The 18760-nt window shown below is 42.1% G+C and overlaps 1 protein-coding gene across 8 annotated transcripts in view; it reads left to right on the forward strand.

Moving 5' to 3' along the window:
* Positions 1-17576, forward strand: part of casr (calcium-sensing receptor) — a 104043-nt gene extending 86467 nt beyond the window's left edge. For all 8 annotated transcript variants that reach the window (XM_068040808.1, XM_068040815.1, XM_068040810.1 and 5 more), the window contains 3 exons: positions 10913-11143; positions 12111-12234; positions 13279-17576. In XM_068040808.1, coding sequence (XP_067896909.1) covers positions 10913-11143; positions 12111-12234; positions 13279-14690 — 1767 coding nt within the window. In that variant the 3' untranslated portion in view covers positions 14691-17576. The remainder of the gene's footprint in view (positions 1-10912; positions 11144-12110; positions 12235-13278) is intronic.
* The last annotated feature ends 1184 nt before the right edge of the window (positions 17577-18760 follow it).

Genomic DNA, 18760 nt, shown 5'->3' on the forward strand with positions numbered 1-18760 from the left:
TTACTAACATAACAGCTAGGTATGGACACACTTAACATCAGAAGTTCCATAGGACCAATCTGCAAAGGGCTTTAGAATGTGAAGATGACAGGACACACTAATTTTAATAATATTTAAATAGTAATCAGCAATACACATGAGGAGCATGATGGAGCCAAAGTCCCTCAGTATTTCTGGTATACTTCCACCACAACTTCACAGGGAATATGCGCTAAGACTCTGGAAATAGACCATTGCCGAGGTAAACTGGGTCCATACCTATGCTTGGAGCTCCTGCTCAACCTTGTAAGAGGTAGAAGCTCTGACCAGATATGCAAAGGGGGTAGAACAGAGGGATAGGGTTTCGTACAATGGAGATTCCCACTTCCCTAACGTCTGTGGGGCCTAGTGTGAGGTTGGAAGCTAATATACCCATTTAGATGAGGTATACTGGTCTCCAGAGGGTGTGTGGGCATCAGTGAGGTTGTATCTAGTCTAGGAAAGCAATCGGGTCCGTCAAAGAATAGATATGATTATTAAAGAATATTTTAGTATTGGTTCCCTTACAAAGGGAAGAAATCGGAAGCCACAGAGAGAGAGAGAGAACAGCAGGAGCAGAGCTTTGAAAAGCGCGCCAAGAAATCGGAAGCCACAGAGAGAGAGAGAGAGAGAGAACAGCGGGAGCAGAGCTTTGAAAAGCGCGCCAAGAAATCGGAAGCCACAGAGAGAGAGAGAGAGAGAGAGAACAGTGGGAGCAGAGCTTTGAAAAGCGCGCCAAGAAATCGGAAGCCACAGAGAGAGAGAGAGAGAGAGAGAGAGAACAGCAGGAGCAGAGCTTTGAAAAGCGCGCCAAGAAATCGGAAGCCACAGAGAGAGAGAGAGAGAGAGAACAGCGGGAGCAGAGCTTTGAAAAGCACGCCAAGAAATCGGAAGCCACAGAGAGAGAGAGAGAGAGAGAGAGAGAACAGCAGGAGCAGAGCTTTGAAAAGCGCGCCAAGAAATCGGAAGTCACAGAGAGAGAGAGAGAGAGAGAGAACAGCGGGAGCAGAGCTTTGAAAAGCGCGCCAAGAAATCGGAAGCCACAGAGAGAGAGAGAGAGAGAGAGAACAGTGGGAGCAGAGCTTTGAAAAGCGCGCCAAGAAATCGGAAGCCACAGAGAGAGAGAGAGAGAGAGAACAGCGGGAGCAGAGCTTTGAAAAGCGTGCCAAGAAATCGGAAGCCATTTCTCGTGGATAGGCGGAGTGCACGCGGGACTGCTGGATAAGTGAGGTTACATATTTGGGCGGTTGCTTTACCCGAAACACTACTCGGGTAGTGTCTCCCACCCATCCTCCTCCTCTAACCAAAAAAAAAGTTCTGTCGGTCAGATTGCTAAGCTAACAAGTTTTGACTTTTTTGGGGGGTTTTTCAGTAGATTTGTTGGGAATTTAGAATAGTGGGAATGGAGGTTAAGGCAGTTGAATGTTCCTCCTGCAGAATGTGGGAGGTAAGGGTCGCCAAGAGTGTCCCTGCTGACTGCATCTGCGGGAAGTGCACCCAACTCCAGCTCCTCGAGAACCGCGGTAGGGAACTGGAGCTGGAGCTGGATGAACTTCGGATCATTCGGGAGGCGGAGGGGGTTATTGAGAGGAGTTATAGGGAGGTAGTCACACCTCAGGTAAAAGAAGTAGGTAGATGGGTTACCATCAGGGGAAGGAGAGGGAACCAGCAGGCAGTGCAGGGATCCCCTGTGGCCGTTTCCCTCAACAACAGGTATACCGTTTTGGATACTGTTGGGGGGGACGACTTACCAGGGGGAAGCAATGGGGTACAGGTCTCTGGCACAGAGTCTGTCCCTGTTGCTCAGAAGGGAAGGGGGAAGAGGAGCAGAGCATTAGTCATTGGGGACTCCACAGTTATGGGAACAGATCGGAGGTTCTGTGGGAACGAGAGAGACTCACGGTTGGTGTGTTGCCTCCCAGGTGCCAGGGTTCGTGATGTCTCGGATCATGTTTTTGGGATCCTTAAGGGGGAGGGGGAGCAGCCCCAAGTCGTGGTCCACATAGGCACCAACGACATAGGTAGGAAGAGAGATGGGAATTTAAGGCAGAAATTCAGGGAGCTAGGGTGGAAGCTTAGAGCGAGAACAGAGTTGTTATCTCTGGGTTGTTGCCTGTGCCATGTGCTAGCGAAGCGAGGAATAGGGAGAGAGAGGAGTTGAACACGTGGCTGCAGGGATGGTGTAGGAGGGAGGGTTTTGGTTTCCTGGATAATTGGGGCTCTTTCTGGGGTAGGTGGGACCTCTACAAACAGGATGGTCTTCACCTGAACCAGAGGGGTACCAATATCCTGGGGGGGAGATTTGCTAGTGCTCTTCGGGGGGGGTTTAAACTAATTCAGCAGGGGGATGGGAACCTAAATTGTAGTTCCAGTGTACAGGATGTTGAGAGTAGTGAGGTCAGGGATAAGGTTACAAGGACGCAAGAGGGCACTGGCAAGCAAGAACTTGGTTTAAAGTGTGTCTACTTCAACGCCAGGAGCATCCGGAATAAGGTGGGTGAGCTTGCGGCATGTGTTGGTACCTGGGATCTCGATGTTGTGGCCATTTCGGAGACATGGGTAGAGCAGGGACAGGAATGGATGTTGCAGGTTCCGGAATTTAGATGTTTCAGTAAGAACAGAGAAGATGGTAAAAGAGGGGGGTGGCATTGTTAATCAAGGAGAGTATTACAGCGGCAGAAAGGACGTTTGAGGACTCGTCTACTGTGGGAGTATGGGCCGAGGTTAGAAACAGGAGAGGAGAGGTCACCCTGTTGGGAGTTTTCTATAGACCTCCGAATAGTTCCAGAGATGTAGAGGAAAGGATAGCGAAGATGATTCTCGACAAGAGCGAGAGTAACAGGGTAGTTGTTATGGGGGACTTTAACTTTCCAAATATCGACTGGAAATACTATAGTTCGAGTACTTTGGATGGGTCAGTTTTTGTCCAGTGTGTGCAGGAGGGTTTTCTGACACAGTATGTAGACAGGCCAACCAGGGGCGATGCCACATTGGATTTGGTACTGGGTAATGAACCCGGCCAGGTGTTAGATTTAGATGTAGGTGAGCACTTCGGTGATAGTGATCACAATTCGGTTAGGTTTACCTTAGCGATGGGCAGGGACAGGTATATACCGCAGGGCAAGAATTATAGCTGGGGGAAAGGAAATTATGATGCGATTAGGCAAGATTTAGGATGCGTAGGATGGGGAAGGAAACTGCAGGGGATGGGCACAATCGAAATGTGGAGCTTATTCAAGGAGCAGCTACTGCGTGTCCTTGATAAGTATGTACCTGTCAGGCAGGGAGGAAGTTGTCGAGCGAGGGAGCCGTGGTTTACTAAAGAAGTTGAAGCGCTTGCCAAGAGGAAGAAGAAGGCTTATGTTAGGATGAGACGTGAAGGCTCAGTTAGGGCGCTTGAGAGTTACAAGCTAGCCAGGAAGGATCTAAAGGGAGAGCTAAGAAGAGCGAGGAGAGGACACGAGAAGTCATTGGCGGATAGGATCAGGGAAAACCTGAAGGCTTTCTATAGGTATATCAGGAATAAAAGAATGACTAGAGTTAGATTAGGGCCAATCAAGGATAGTAGTGGGAAGTTGTGTGTGGAATCAGAGGAGATAGGGGAAGCGTTAAATGAATATTTTTCGTCAGTATTTACAGTAGAGAAAGAAAATGTTGTCGAGGAGAATACTGAGATACAGACTACTAGGCTAGATGGGATTGAGGTTCACAAGGAGGAGGTGTTAGCAATTTTGGAAAGTGTGAAAATAGATAAGTCCCCTGGGCCAGATGGGATTTATCCTAGGATTCTCTGGGAAGCCAGGGAGGAGATTGCAGAGCCTTTGTCCTTGATCTTTATGTCGTCATTGTCGACAGGAATAGTGCCGGAAGACTGGAGGATAGCAAATGTTGTCCCCTTGTTCAAGAAGGGGAGTAGAGACAGCCCTGGTAATTATAGACCTGTGAGCTTTACTTCGGTTGTGGGTAAAATGTTGGAAAAGGTTATAAGAGACAGGATTTATAATCATCTTGAAAAGAATAAGTTCATTAGCGATAGTCAGCACGGTTTTGTGAAGGGTAGGTCGTGCCTCACAAACCTTATTGAGTTTTTTGAGAAGGTGACCAAACAGGTGGATGAGGGTAAAGCCGTGGATGTGGTCTATATGGATTTCAGTAAGGCATTTGATAAGGTTCCCCACGGTAGGCTATTGCAGAAAATACGAAGTATGGGATTGAAGGTGATTTAGTGCTTTGGATCAGAAATTGGCTAGCTGAAAGAAGACAGAGGGTGGTGGTTGATGGCAAATGTTCATCCTGGAGTTTAGATACTAGTGGTGTACCGCAAGGATCTGTTTTGAGGCCACTGCTGTTTGTCATTTTTATAAATGACCTGGATGAGGGTGTAGAAGGGTGGGTTAGTAAATTTGCGGATGACACGAAGGTCGGTGGAGTTGTGGATAGTGCCGAAGGATGTTGTAGGTTACAGAGGGACATAGATAGGCTGCAGAGCTGGGCTGAGAGATGGCAAATGGAGTTTAATGCGGAAAAGTGTGAGGTGATTCACTTTGGAAGGAGTAACAGGATTGCAGAATACTAGGCTAATGGGAAGATTCTTGGTAGTGTAGATGAGCAGAGAGATCTTGGTGTCCAGGTACATAAATCCCTGAAAGTTGCTACCCAGGTTAATAGGGCTGTTAAGAAGGCATATGGTGTGTTAGCTTTTATTAGTAGGGGGATCGAGTTTCGGAGCCACGAGGTCATGCTGCAGCTGTACAAAACTCTGGTGCGGCCGCATTGGAGTATTGCGTGCAGTTCTGGTCACCGCATTATAGGAAGGATGTGGAAGCTTTGGAAAGGGTGCAGAGGAGATTTACTCGGATGTTGCCTGGTATGGAGGGAAGGTCTTACGAGGAAAGGCTGGGGGACTTGAGGTTGTTTTCGTTAGAGAGAAGGAGGAGGAGAGGTGACTTAATAGAGACGTATAAGATAATCAGAGGGTTAGATAGGGTGGATAGTGAGAGTCTTTTTCCTCGGATGGTGATGGCAAACATGAGGGGACATAGCTTTAAGTTGAGGGGTGATAGATATAGGACAGATGTCAGAGGTAGTTTCTTTACTCAGAGAGTAGTAGGGGCGTGGAACGCCCTGCCTGCAACAGTAGTAGACTCGCCAACTTTAAGGGCATTTCAGTGGTCATTGGATGGACATATGGATGAAAATGGAATAGTGTAGGTCAGATGGTTTCACAGGTCGGCGCAACATCGAGGGCCGAAGGGCCTGTACTGCGCTGTAATGTTCTATGTTCTATGTTCTAAAGGGAGCCAGTAAATGGTTTCTCAGGAAGGGGTGAACCAGGCCCACCTGCCTCCTAGATAGCTGTAGTTTCCAGCATCATATGGTTGGCAGCTGTAGTGTGTGGGTGCAAGCCAGCCCATGTAAATGAGGATCCCTCCCACAAACCCAGCACACTCTGACAGGGTCAGTGCTGGAAGGGTCTAGCAGTCATGATCCTGGAGTAACTAACAGAATAATAGCCCATCTAAATACAGGGCCAATAATACTACTTACCAACAACAGCGGGAATGAACGTGTAGACCAGAAATAACATATACGTAACAGAATCACGTATTTAGCTGAACTGCACTTCCAATGATATCAATAATGTAAGCATGCATTAACTATTAGCATTGAGGTAGGTCTCTTGACGTGTTATGTAACCTGTACAACTGGTTTAGTCTTCTCATAAGATTAACTGCAGTTTTCAGCCTGACATTAACAGCAAAATGCCTCTTACAGTTGATGCGTGACACCTTGCTCTATGCAAGATTGATATTGTAAAGAAATTACAACAAGATTACTGAATTGATTAATGCTGCTATAAATATTAGACATGCTTATTTTTTATACTTATCTAGACTGTTTTATCTGGATATATTCATTTCTTGAAAACTGCTAGAAGGTGATGTGTAAGGAGGTGAGTGCAGGCAATACAAGTGGTAAAAGTGCATTGGCACCAGTGCCTATATTTACTTTAGATAGCCTTGTGAGGTCATCGAGCCTTTTCCTAAACTATAGGTACCCATGGGGCAGTGAAGATTGCAGCTCACCTCTTCATATCTCCATACAAAAACATTCTTTCAAAAGTGTTTTATCAGGAGCATAAATAGGATATAAAGTGCAAGGGAGAGCCTCCATATTTTTTTCCCTATTTATTATTTTAGAAAATTAACAGCTATGTATTACAGGACCAATGAAACATAAAAACACATGACACATTGGACTGAATTTTACCAGCCCCTCGTCGCCATGGATTATGATGGGGAGGCACGCAAAATGCTAGTGGGAGTGGCCTGCCCTGACCCATGACGCTGAGAAGGCCCTGCCGGATATTAGCGGTGGCGGCGAGGCCTCGGTGCGGACCCCCCGCTGCTTGTCGGCGGGACCTTCATTAAAATATTTAAATGAGCGTTAATAATATTCAAATTAACTTACCTGCCGACGGCAGCTGTCCCACATCGATTTTATGGCCAATCAGCCACGACTCACGCGCCTTCCAGGCAAGACACTGGTAGGGAGGGGGGAGGAATGAAATAATCAGGTGGGAGGAATGGGGGAGCGAGCAAAACACTTTTTATTGGCTATGGGGATGGTAGGAAGGGGTTGAAGGGCAAATGTGAGAAGATTGAAGATTAAATATGACATACAGATTCAATTTATGGCAAACACATTTAGGGTGTGGGACACACCAGTGCGCTAGGCCTTTCATTAGATAATGGGCTGAATTTTATCAGCGCGCTGCACTCCACTGTGAAGGCAGCAGCCTTCCGACACAGAAGTGCCAGCGCAAAGCCCCTGCAATATTACACGCGGGGGCTGATTTAAATGGAGGGGGCGGAGCAGCAGCCCCCGATGACGTAGAGGAGCGGCTGCTGCGTCCCCAGCAATGGCGTCAGGCGCCACTGCGTAGGCGCCTGCGCCATTTTTAAAGGGCTTCAAGTCTTTAGCAAATATTTACATTTTTAAAGGGATATTCGATTTCATTTGCTTTTAGTAAATAATTAGAAGATGGAGGCCCTTTCCCAAACCCCCACCAATGGTCTTTTCATTGCCCTATATTCAGAAAACTTATTTCATTCCCGACCCGAACTTTCCCAAGCAATTTTAGAACATTACAGCGCAGTACAGGCCCTTCGGCCCTCGAAGTTGCGCCGACCTGTGAAACCATCTGACCTACACTATTCCATTTTCATCCATATGTCTATCCAATGACCACTTAAATGCCCTTAAAGTTGGCGAGTCTACTACTGTTGCAGGCAGGGCGTTCCATGCCCCTACTACTCTCTGAGTAAAGAAACTACCTCTGACATCTGTCCTATATCTATCACCCCTATCACGATCTCTGGTGAGACTGCACCTGGAGTATTACGTGCAGTTCTGGTCACCGCATTATAGGAAGGATGTGGAAGCTTTGGAAAGGGTGCAGAGGAGATTTACTAGGATGTTGCCTGGTATGGAGGGAAGGTCTTACGAGGAAAGGCTGAGGGACTTGAGGTTGTTTTCATTGGAGAGAAGGAGAAGGAGGAGGAGAGGTGACTTAATAGAGACATATAAGATAATCAGAGGGTTAGATAGGGTGGATAGTGAGAGTCTTTTTCCTCGGATGGTGATGGCAAACACGAGGGGACATAGCTTTAAGTTGAGGGGTGATAGATATAGGACAGATGTCAGAGGTAGTTTCTTTACTCAGAGAGTAGTAGGGGCGTGGAACGCCCTGCCTGCAACAGTAGTAGACACGCCAACTTTAAGGGCATTTAAGTGGTCATTGGATAGACATATGGATGAAAATGGAATAGTGTAGGTCAGATGGTTTCACAGGTCGGCGCAACTTCGAGGGCCGAAGGGCCTGTACTGCGCTGTAATGTTCTAAAATTGCTTGGGAAAGCTCGGGTCGGGAATGAAATAAGTTTTCTGAATATAGGGCAATGAAAAGACCATTGGTGGGGGTTTGGGAAAGGGCCTCCATCTTCTAATTATTTACTAAAAGCAAGTGAAATCGAATATCCCTTTAAAAATGTAAATATTTGCTAAAGACTTGAAGCCCTTTAAAAATGGCGCAGGCGCCTATGCAGTGGCGCCTGACGCCATTGCCGGGGACGCAGCAGCCGCTCCTCTATGTCATCGGGGGCTGCTGCTCCGCCCCCTCCATTTAAATCAGCCCCCGCGTGTAATATTGCGGGGGCTTTGCGCTGGCACTTCTGTGTCGGAAGGCTGCTGCTTTCACAGCGGAGTGCAGCGCACTGATAAAATTCAGCCCATCATCTAATGAAAGGCCTAGCGCACTAGTGTGTCCCACACCCTAAATGTGTTTGCCATAAATTGAATCTGTATGTCATATTTAATTTCTGAGGCTGACATACTGAAACTGTATATTGCACTGGTCAGGCTGCACCTCATTTCCTGCATTCACTTCAAGTCTTGGATGTCAATAGGAAGGGTTGTCAAACTAGTTAGACTACATTAAAATTAACACAACATTGTGCCACAGAGTATTAGCTTTACATCTACCAAACATGTTTGACCTACAATACCAAAAAAAAAAAGAAACCTTCAGCTTTGAAAGGAGGTGAATGAAAGCGTCCTCACAGAAACATATAAAATACAAAGTGGAATAGAGCAGTGTTTTAAGTTAAACCATGACAGCAGGGCAAAGCAACACAAGTACAAACTAGTAAAAGGCAAGCTTAAGACTGATGTCAGCAAATACTTCTTCACACTAGGAGTGATCAGTACCTGGAAGGTGTTGATATAAATGGTGAGGTAAATGATGTTGAGAGCAGCCATTATCTATTTGATTGATGGAAGGTGCTTGAGGGGCTGAATGGTCTATTCCTGTTCCTATCTTGTTATGCTCCAATAGAATGGTCTCTGGGTAAGATAATAGAGGCAAAAACTCTGGTATTATTTAAGAAGTGATCAACGGTATGATGGAGGATCATTAGTTTCTTGGAAAGGATGAGCCAGATGTAGTGAATTAATTCTCTCAATTGTTCTTTGTGATCATTGTGAAACCTCTGTATCACACCATAAATGTGTATACAATACCCGGGGAGACACACCTCTGTAGCAGTTGGGTTTAAGTAACCACCATATGTTAACTAACCATACTAAATATAAAATGCAGCGCATTAGGGGTATATCCTGGCAGGACAAAATCACAAATACAGTCCTCTCAAAGGCAGAGCTCCCAAATGTGTTGGCACTAATCAAACAGTGGCTTCAGTGGATTGGACACGTTCGCAGGATGGAAGATGGTCGCACACCCAAGGAGCTTCTGTATGGTGAGGTAGCTAGGGCGAGACGGCCAATGGGGCACTCAAAGCTTCGCTTCAAGGATGCCTGCAAGCATGACATGAAGGCCCTAAATGTCAACTATCACACATGGGAGTCACTAGCTGACAAAAGAGGTAAATGGCAACACATCCTGTGGACTGGTGTGTACTACCATGACGACCAGTGGCTACAGCAGCTTGTCAACAGGCGCCAGTGTCAAAAACAACAACTCACAGCGTCACTTGGCAGCTTCAAATGCAGCACCTGTGGCAGAACCTGCCTCTCAAGGATTGGCCATCACAGCCATCAACAAAGATGCACCAAGAGAAGACACGCCACCTAAATGGATTGTTTTCTGCATGTCCATCATCTTTCGTAGATGGGAGGATGCCAACCAACAATACTAAATTATCAAATATCTAGAATTGCATTTCAGTGGCGCAATAGTTAGCACCACAGCCTCACCGCTCCAGGGACCCGGGTTCAATTCTGGGTACTGCCTGTGTGGAGTTTGCAAGTTCTCCCTGTGACCGTGTGGTTTTCGCTGGGTGCTCCGGTTTCCTCCCACAGCCAAAGACTTGCAGGTTATAGGTAAATTGGCCCTTGTAAATTGCCCCTAGTGTAGGTCGGTGTTAGGGAAAATGGGATTACTGTAGGGTTAGTATAAATGGGTGGTTATTGGTTGACACAGACTCAGTGGGCCGAAGGGCCTGTTTCAGTATAAATAAATACCATTAACTTTGAGGAATAATAACTGCAGCAACACCAGCCAAAACAGTCCAATCAAATAACTCACACAATTATTTTCAAATTATATCTGATGCCCATCTCGTGATTTTCTTCCATCTTTCCTTGCTTGTTATTTTTTTCCTAGTTTGATTTTGGAAGGTTTGTTATGTATCTTATTCATTGATACCAGCCTCTGCCAGAAGCTATTACCTTTTTCCTGCTTAAATTAGGAAAAGTTTTGCTGCATTTCTTCTGCGGCCTGTTTTTATGCACTATAAGTCTATTTGTCAAATTGGTAAATGTATTTTCTATTTAAATATCCTGTGACATTTTTACAATGAAACAAGGGTTCCAATTCTATGCTTCCAGACCTGCTGAGTATTTCCAGCATTTCTTGTTTTTATTTCACATTTCCAGCATCCGCAGTATTTTGCTTTTATTCCATTGTATAATTGCTTTCTTTTTATGTTTCATTTTATTGATTAAATAATCAGAATTTTAACTCAGTCTCTCAGAAGTCTGCTCAAGTTGATTGCATTCTCTCTTTTTAGTACCTCTGAGAGAGAGGGAGAGAAGTATAACAAAGGAAGAATGGAGACAAATAGAAAGACTTAAACAAAGGGGGCAAATAATTTGAAAGAGGATAAGTGGAGACAATTAGATAAGGAGAGAGACAAATGGTAGTTTTTTTGTTATCCATCTGTTTTTCTTTGTTTTGTTTTGAGCATTCCCATGATAATATAATACACACACTTTTTAAAATTTCTACAGAGCAACACCATAGGAGATACACTTGGGTGCTTGAATAAATTAAATATGCAAGGTTTGTTACAAAGACTTTCAAATTTCTACCTAGGTTCTCAATCACCTGTTGCATTTGAAGTTTACAAACAGCATGGGCGAGCAGGTCGATTTTGATGAGCAAGGTGACCTCAAAGGAAATTATACCATTATCAACTGGCAATTGTCCCCCGAAGATGAATCTGTAGTGTTTCAAGAAGTTGGCAACTACAATGCATACGCTAAACCAAGTGACAGACTCAACATAAATGAAAAGAAAATCTTGTGGAGTGGGTTCTCAAAAGTGGTATGTGATTAATTTTTAATCACTCATTTTATTTTATTCAATATACCATTAGCCAGATTTAAAATTCCATGATTTTCATTGACAGTGCAAGGTAAAGAAAAATTATTTTACTAAACTATTATGAGTTTCTGATAGATTAGTAAAGAGATTTTTCTTTGATTTTATACAGAGAAAAATATATCTGTATATATTTTTATAGATAGTTGCACTTATTTACTACCTGTCAAAATATAATTAAGTATTTTGTTACGAATGATAATTTTTCAAATACTATTTACTACTATTATAGTTTCCCCAAACAATGTTGGAACTTAATTTCAAGCTGCTTCCACATAGGGATATAGCACAGACTGGGATAATATTCAGATGAACAATGATCTGTAATGTATTGTTTGTGCTTTGTATTAGCTATTATTTATGGTGGACAACTGGTTTAGCCATTTACCGCTAGATCTGACAGGACCACATAAAGCACCTTCAGGTACTGCTCTCATCTGTGAAAACTGCTCATTATTCCAGGATCATCTTGGAATGCAAAGATAACCTGCAGCTTCTTTTCTCAATGGCAAATCATCTTCTTAAACCCCCCTCCTCTATTTCCTCCACCCTCATCTTTAGTAAGTGCGAGGACTTTCTGGACTTCCGCACCACCATGATCGAGACCATCCAATCTGCTGCCTCTGCCACTTCCCCCCCACTTCCTCTAGCACACTGAGCCAAACTTCCTTTGAGGCCCCCTCCTGTCGTAGCCCTGAACTTGTATATTTCTCAAGTTTCTCTCCTATCTTCCTCTTGCCCTCTCCAAGCTCATCTTGTCTGCCTTTTGTTCTCATAACAGCGAAAAACATGGGAGTGAATTTACATTGGGGGTTCTCTCATTCAATAAATATAAATTCAACCCCAATGATTTTAACTAAACTGCTCAATTAAAGTTTCAAAAATTTCCTTTCTGTATTTACATTTCTAGGTCCCTTTTTCCAACTGCAGTCGTGATTGTGTGCCTGGCACCAGGAAGGGGATAATTGAGGGGGAGCCCACCTGTTGCTTTGAGTGTGTAGGATGTGCAGAAGGAGAATTTAGTGATGAAAGTGGTAAGCAAACTGCCTGTTTTGTTTTACGTGTCTTTAACTGAGACCGATTTAGAACTTATAAGTTCAAATCTCAGAGAATTCTGACTCCAGAAACATGTAAACTAAAATGAAAATATTATAATTGGCATACACTTACATCACTGCAAAGATAACCAGGTACATTTGAAGGAGATTAACAAAGTTATTTCTGTTTAAAAGAAATACCTACATAAATAGGGGGGAGAAATTCAGCTCAGCTGCGCCGAAAAATGGGCAGCCAGCAGCTGCAGATTGGGCAGGGACACTTTGGTTGGCCCATTAATGCCCAAGGCCCACCTAATGTCATATTAAGGCAGGGCTATAGATGGGCTAGTCTGAAACAGATGTAGCGCTGCATAAATATATAAATTTGGAGCCTAAACAAGTTATTTGAAGATGGGGAAAGATGCAGTAAGATGGAGGAGTTTGAAGAATGAATTTCAGAATACAGCATGATAGCTAAAAGCTCTGTCAGTAATGTTGAAGTATAGGGATGGTAGAACGCACAGGTGACCAGAAGGGCAAAGGATACAGGCTGGGACATAAAGCTGGTGGAAGTCGCAAAGGTAGGGCCATGGGATGCCTTGCAAGGATTTGTAAGAAAAGATGACCAATTAGTAATAAGTGCACTGGGATACAGAGTCATTGGAGATTGGTGAGGACAGGTATGATAGCTAAGCAGAACTTCTTATGGGTTAGAATGTGAGTGGTGTAGAGGAGGTGATTGATACTACTGAGATGCAAAAAGGTGGTTAGGGAACCAACAACATCAGACATGGAAAATTTCACAATAAAATAATAACCAATCTTAAGATCCAGCCAAGAGGTAAAAAAAAAATTACTCCCAGTGCTAACAAATAGGCTAAGATGGCAATCATGTCTTTACGTCTTGGACTGAAAGTAAGGCAAGATGGAATCATTACCCACTTTCATTCAGTAAAGAGTTAATGTTTTGAAGGCCTAATTGTATCTAAGAAATAACAAATTGTACTTGATTCATTGTTTGCTATTTTTTTTCTCCTTTAGATGCAAGTGCATGTACAAAGTGTCCCAATGATTTTTGGTCAAATGAGAATCATACATCATGCATAGCCAAGGAGATTGAATACCTGTCATGGACTGAACCTTTTGGAATTGCTCTGACAATATTTGCTGTTCTAGGAATACTGATGACTTCCTTTGTTTTGGGAGTATTCATTAAGTTCAGAAATACTCCAATTGTGAAAGCCACTAACAGAGAACTCTCCTATCTCCTCCTCTTCTCCTTAATCTGCTGTTTCTCGAGCTCATTGATCTTTATTGGAGAACCCAAAGATTGGACCTGTAGATTGCGTCAACCTGCATTTGGAATCAGCTTTGTGCTGTGCATTTCTTGCATTCTGGTGAAAACTAATCATGTACTATTAGTCTTCGAGGCCAAGATCCCAACTAGCCTCCATCGAAAGTGGGTGGGCCTCAATTTACAATTCTTACTGGTTTTCCTTTGTATTCTTGTGCAAATTGTTACTTGTGTCATATGGCTTTATACAGCACCCCCTTCAAGCTACAGAAACCATGAACTAGAAGATGAAATCATTTTTATTACATGTGATGAAGGTTCCTTAATGGCACTTGGTTTTCTCATTGGTTATACATGTCTCCTTGCTGCCATTTGCTTCTTTTTTGCCTTTAAGTCTCGCAAACTCCCAGAAAACTTCAACGAGGCCAAATTTATTACCTTCAGCATGCTGATATTTTTCATAGTCTGGATCTCATTCATTCCTGCTTATGTCAGCACTTACGGGAAATTTGTTTCAGCTGTAGAAGTCATTGCCATTCTTGCATCAAGTTTTGGGTTGCTAGGATGCATTTATTTTAACAAATGCTATATCATTTTGTTTAAACCATCAAGAAATACCATTGAAGAAGTGAGATGCAGTACAGCTGCCCATGCTTTTAAAGTGGCAGCCAGGGCAACTTTGCGGCGCAGCACCTTGTCTCGTAAGAGGTCCAATAGTATAGGTGGTTCAACTGTCTCCTCTCCATCATCTTCAATCTGCAGCAGAAGTGCCCATGATGAACCAATCACCATGGAGATGCAGAGATGCAGCAAGCAGAAAGTCAGTTTTGGCAGTGGAACTGTCACCTTATCACTAAGTTTCGAGGAAACTGGAAGGTATGCAACTGTTAGCAGGAACATGAGGAGGAGAAATTCAATGGAAGCCAAATATAGTGAAGACTTTTTGATGAAACACAATGCTTTGATCCCTCTCCAGAATTGTGATACAGGAAATGACACACGGTGCAAGATAATGGAAAACAATGGATCAGGTACTCTTGAGTCATTGGATGGTAGCAAAGAACATGCCAAAAACACTGAAGAAATGTCCTCCAACACTTCAATAAATTCGAGAAACCTTGTTGATGGCACCATTGTAGATAATGCCATAAATTCTTAACAGTGCAGTATTTTCAGATAGTAGCAGCATCTTTCTGAACTGCTGTTGGTTCAAAATGTAAATTATGCTGTTGCAGTCTGTATCAAAAATTAAAACTCAACATTATGCCTAGACAACTACCCAAGTGCCAATTCAGAACATTGAGGTACTGCCGAAACTCAGAGGTACATTTGGAGCATAGTTCTTATCATGGAAGGCCAGTTTCTGGATTTTCTGTAATAATGAGATACACATTACTAGAAAATAAGAATGCAAGCCTAGAAAGGCATAAGTTATGCTAAGAAAATCAGAAAGAAAACCAAAGCTTAAAACAGAATGGCCTATGGATCCACAATTTAACAGCTTTATTCTTTCAACAGTTGCCAAATAACAAAAACTAAAGATCCCTATGTACTTGAAAGGTCATTAAAGTTGTGATTGTGTAAACTTCTGTATATTTTCAAGATGATAACTGGGGTCAATATATTTAAACATATCCAAGTAATTAGAGAAGGAGCGATGAACTGTCTATAACTGTGTTGAAAATTTTGCTGACAGCACAAAGAACCTTTCGGTATTCTTCAAGGAAATTCACGCTGTTACAAAAATAAGTTACTCTTATGCAATAGCACTGCTGTAAACACAGGTTGTTTATTTTGCATTAATATGACAGTTATGCCAATTATGTGGAAACACTGTGGCAGTTGTTAAATTTTTCCAGAAATGAGGTCCAGTATATTAAGTAGAAATATGGTTCAGAAGGCAAAACAGTGTCACTAGTGGTAGCATATTATCACATTGCATCTCCATGGTTATTATCATAGTGTTACACAAATTTAATTACATTGCAGTTTAATATTACAGTAAGGATAGTATTGTTGAAAGAGTACAAAGCAACAAAGATGATTTGGGTATCACAAATTTAAGTTATGAGAAGTCAGAAGATGGACTTGTTTTCTTTGTAAAAAGGAGATTTTATAAGATCAGATTGAAGTCTTCAAAATTGTGATGAGAAGTGGTGAAGGGTTTGCACAACTTAAAGAATTAGGAAGATAGGAATAAGAAGGAAGAACTTTTTCACCTTCAAGGTAATAGAATAAGTTACCAAGGAAGGCCATTCAGGTGGACAATATAAATTGGTTCAAGAGACAATCAGATGTGTTTCTGGAGAGAGAAGGGACTGAGGCACATACTGACAGATGACACTGATGTTTCAAAAAGAAGAAGTTCCCTGGAGTTGATGGTCATTTGCTTCATCTAAGTGTAGTGCATTATTACTGTAGTTTGGTAAGATGAAAGCTATACTGCTACATGTAGCAAATTATCCAATATTAAGACCATTACTGTCTTTAAACTTACTGGTGCTAAGACAGTAATGTGATACTCTGGTAGGCATTTGATGATATGATTATATGGATAGTGGTATCAAAGGATAACAGTGGAAATAGGGCATTATGTCACAAATTGATGGAACATTGATAATAGAAAGGTATAGAATTTGTAAGAAAATGGTAATGCTGCAATTTAATACTGATGATAAAATAGAATAGCTTCACATTAATAAATCTATAATCAACAGCCAGTGACTTCAGGAAAGGAGGAGAGAAAATGAAAAAGAATAAACCATAAAGAGAACCTAGAAATGAAATATCATGACACGGGTGACTTATGTGCAATAGAAATATATGACTGATGAGACAATAATAAATCATAGCTTGGTAGCAGTCTAATGTATTATTGGTGAAGCAGTGGTGATAACAAAGGTGATTCAGTGAGAATGGAACTAGACAAAACAGAAGGTGAAACAGAACAGCAGTTAATGACAGTGGTGATTGAGTGGCATAACATTACAGAGATAATAGTGGTATTGCTTCAATGCGAGTCCGATAATGAAGCAGAGTGACATTAGTGTGACAATGATAATGGTATACCTCTTTTGAACAATGATAATGGTATAATGTGAGATCGATGAGACAACGGCAATAGAGCAGTTTAACATAAATGAAGCATTAGTATTGGAAGGGTATAACATCAGTGAGACAATGTTAATGGAATAGTGTGACTTTTGTAAGGTTGGTGAGGCGGTAGTAGAAAATACAATCAAATTAAAATTATTCCATCACTTATCAGTTAGCATTTATATTGCATGCAATGTCTGTTCAATTTTTTTAAATGTTTCTTAAGATTGACATTTTCTGATCTGTACTGTGTAACAGAGTAAATGACAAAATGGATACCACAATTAGGTGAGCTGAGTTGGAATATAAAATATACAGCCAGAACTGAATTTCATTTATCCTATCTGATTGGATGTCATGCATTTGAAATATGCAATCAGATAGTGAAATTGTGGTTTTTATGCTATCAAGTTAGCTAGGGAAAAGCAAATAAAATTGAGAATTTAGAGCCACATGAAGCTGTAACCAAGATTGACAGCTGAGATGATGAAACTGTTTCCTCGCATTTATTTTTGAAACTGCGACTTCAAGGACATGTAATAAGAACATGTAATGGCTTTGTAACAAAAAAATGTTAACATTATGTTAAATGCAAATTGTATTTTAAACATCAGATGTGTAAAATTGGTAATTATCTATATATTAAATACATATTTCTTGATAAATAGTTGTTCTTAAGAATCAAAACATCTTGTTGTGCTTGGAGAATTTTTTTGTACACTGTTCACCTGTGTATTCTTTGATCAGGTGTTTTGTAGACTCAAGCATAAATGATATTCATTTTGGAATCTCTATTGCAATGCGCTTATCTGTCTGTGTGTACATGAACCTGCCTCTAATTCTCTCTTATTTAAAGGAGGTTTTTAAGTAAAACAAGCCAAAATTATATTTGTGAGTTCCATTGTAGTCTCTGGTATTTCCTAAGACCAGAAATTAAACCTAAATATGATCTGTGTAAGTCATTTCACTTTTTAGTTCTCCAATTAACATGGACTTTGCATTCTTTCAGATGAGACGTTAAACTGAGGCCGCATCTGCCTGCTCGGGTGCTTATTGTAAAAGATCCCATTGCACTATTTCAAAGAACACGGTGTTCTGGCCAATATTTATCCCTCAATCAACTTCACAAAACAGATTATCTGGGCATTATAACGTTGCTGTTTGTGGAAGTTTGCTGTGCGCAAATTGTCTGCCGCATTTCCTAGATTAAAACAATGATTACACTTCAAAAATATTTCATTGGCTGCAATGTGCCTTGAGACGCCGATGGTCATGAAAAGTGCTGAACAAATGCAAGTCTTCCTTTCTTTCTTTTATTCATTGTGAGAGTACTATAGCCACACCCATGTCCAGTCCCCATAGTTAAGCAGAAGTTGCTGCTTTTCTTACTCCTCCTACTGAATTATCATTTAAAAGGAGCACAAGTTTAGGTCATAGATGACATGCAGCATAATCTCACCACGAGTGGACATCAGACAAGCAAATGTTGGAGGACATACAAAGGACACTGGAGTAGAGAAACAAATTAGTTGCTCCTGCTTTTAAAACCAACATTACAATTTCTGCCTTAGCAAACCAACTTTTCTTCCTTGCCCACCCTGAGTTCCTTACCCTCTTAAAGCAACATTTCCACAAGCAACCCTTCACAATTCTCTCTGATGAATCTAATTCAGCATCTTGAATTTATAGGCATCCAGTACATACATTTATGACCCTGAAACCCCTTCCTCCACTTTAGCAGTCTTATATCCCAACATCTCTTACTTCAACATTCCCCTGTCAATTGGCACACACTCCACAACTGCGAAACTTATCTTCATTTACTCTATTTTCTTGCATGGTAAATTTACACAAAATTCTTCCATCAAGCAGAGAACCAGAGGGGCCCTTCCCGACCTTAAGTATCTTGCCGTTCAAGGCAAAGGCCATAAGGCTCATGGAAAGGAACTCTGCTCTTGTCCTGGGAGATGGGAAGGTCAATGGCATCTTGCCAGAGTCAGGTTACTGATTGAGCACCTTTACTGTTGTCGCAGCATCGCTGTGAAGCTCCACACAGACATAACCTTCTACCTGCTTCTGTCGTCCTTAATCCCAAGCAGTAATACTCACCATGCCTAGTTTCAGCCCTCCTGT

The sequence above is a fragment of the Heterodontus francisci genome, chromosome 10 (genome assembly GCF_036365525.1).
Source record: "Heterodontus francisci isolate sHetFra1 chromosome 10, sHetFra1.hap1, whole genome shotgun sequence".
Taxonomy (NCBI): Eukaryota; Metazoa; Chordata; class Chondrichthyes; order Heterodontiformes; family Heterodontidae; genus Heterodontus; species Heterodontus francisci.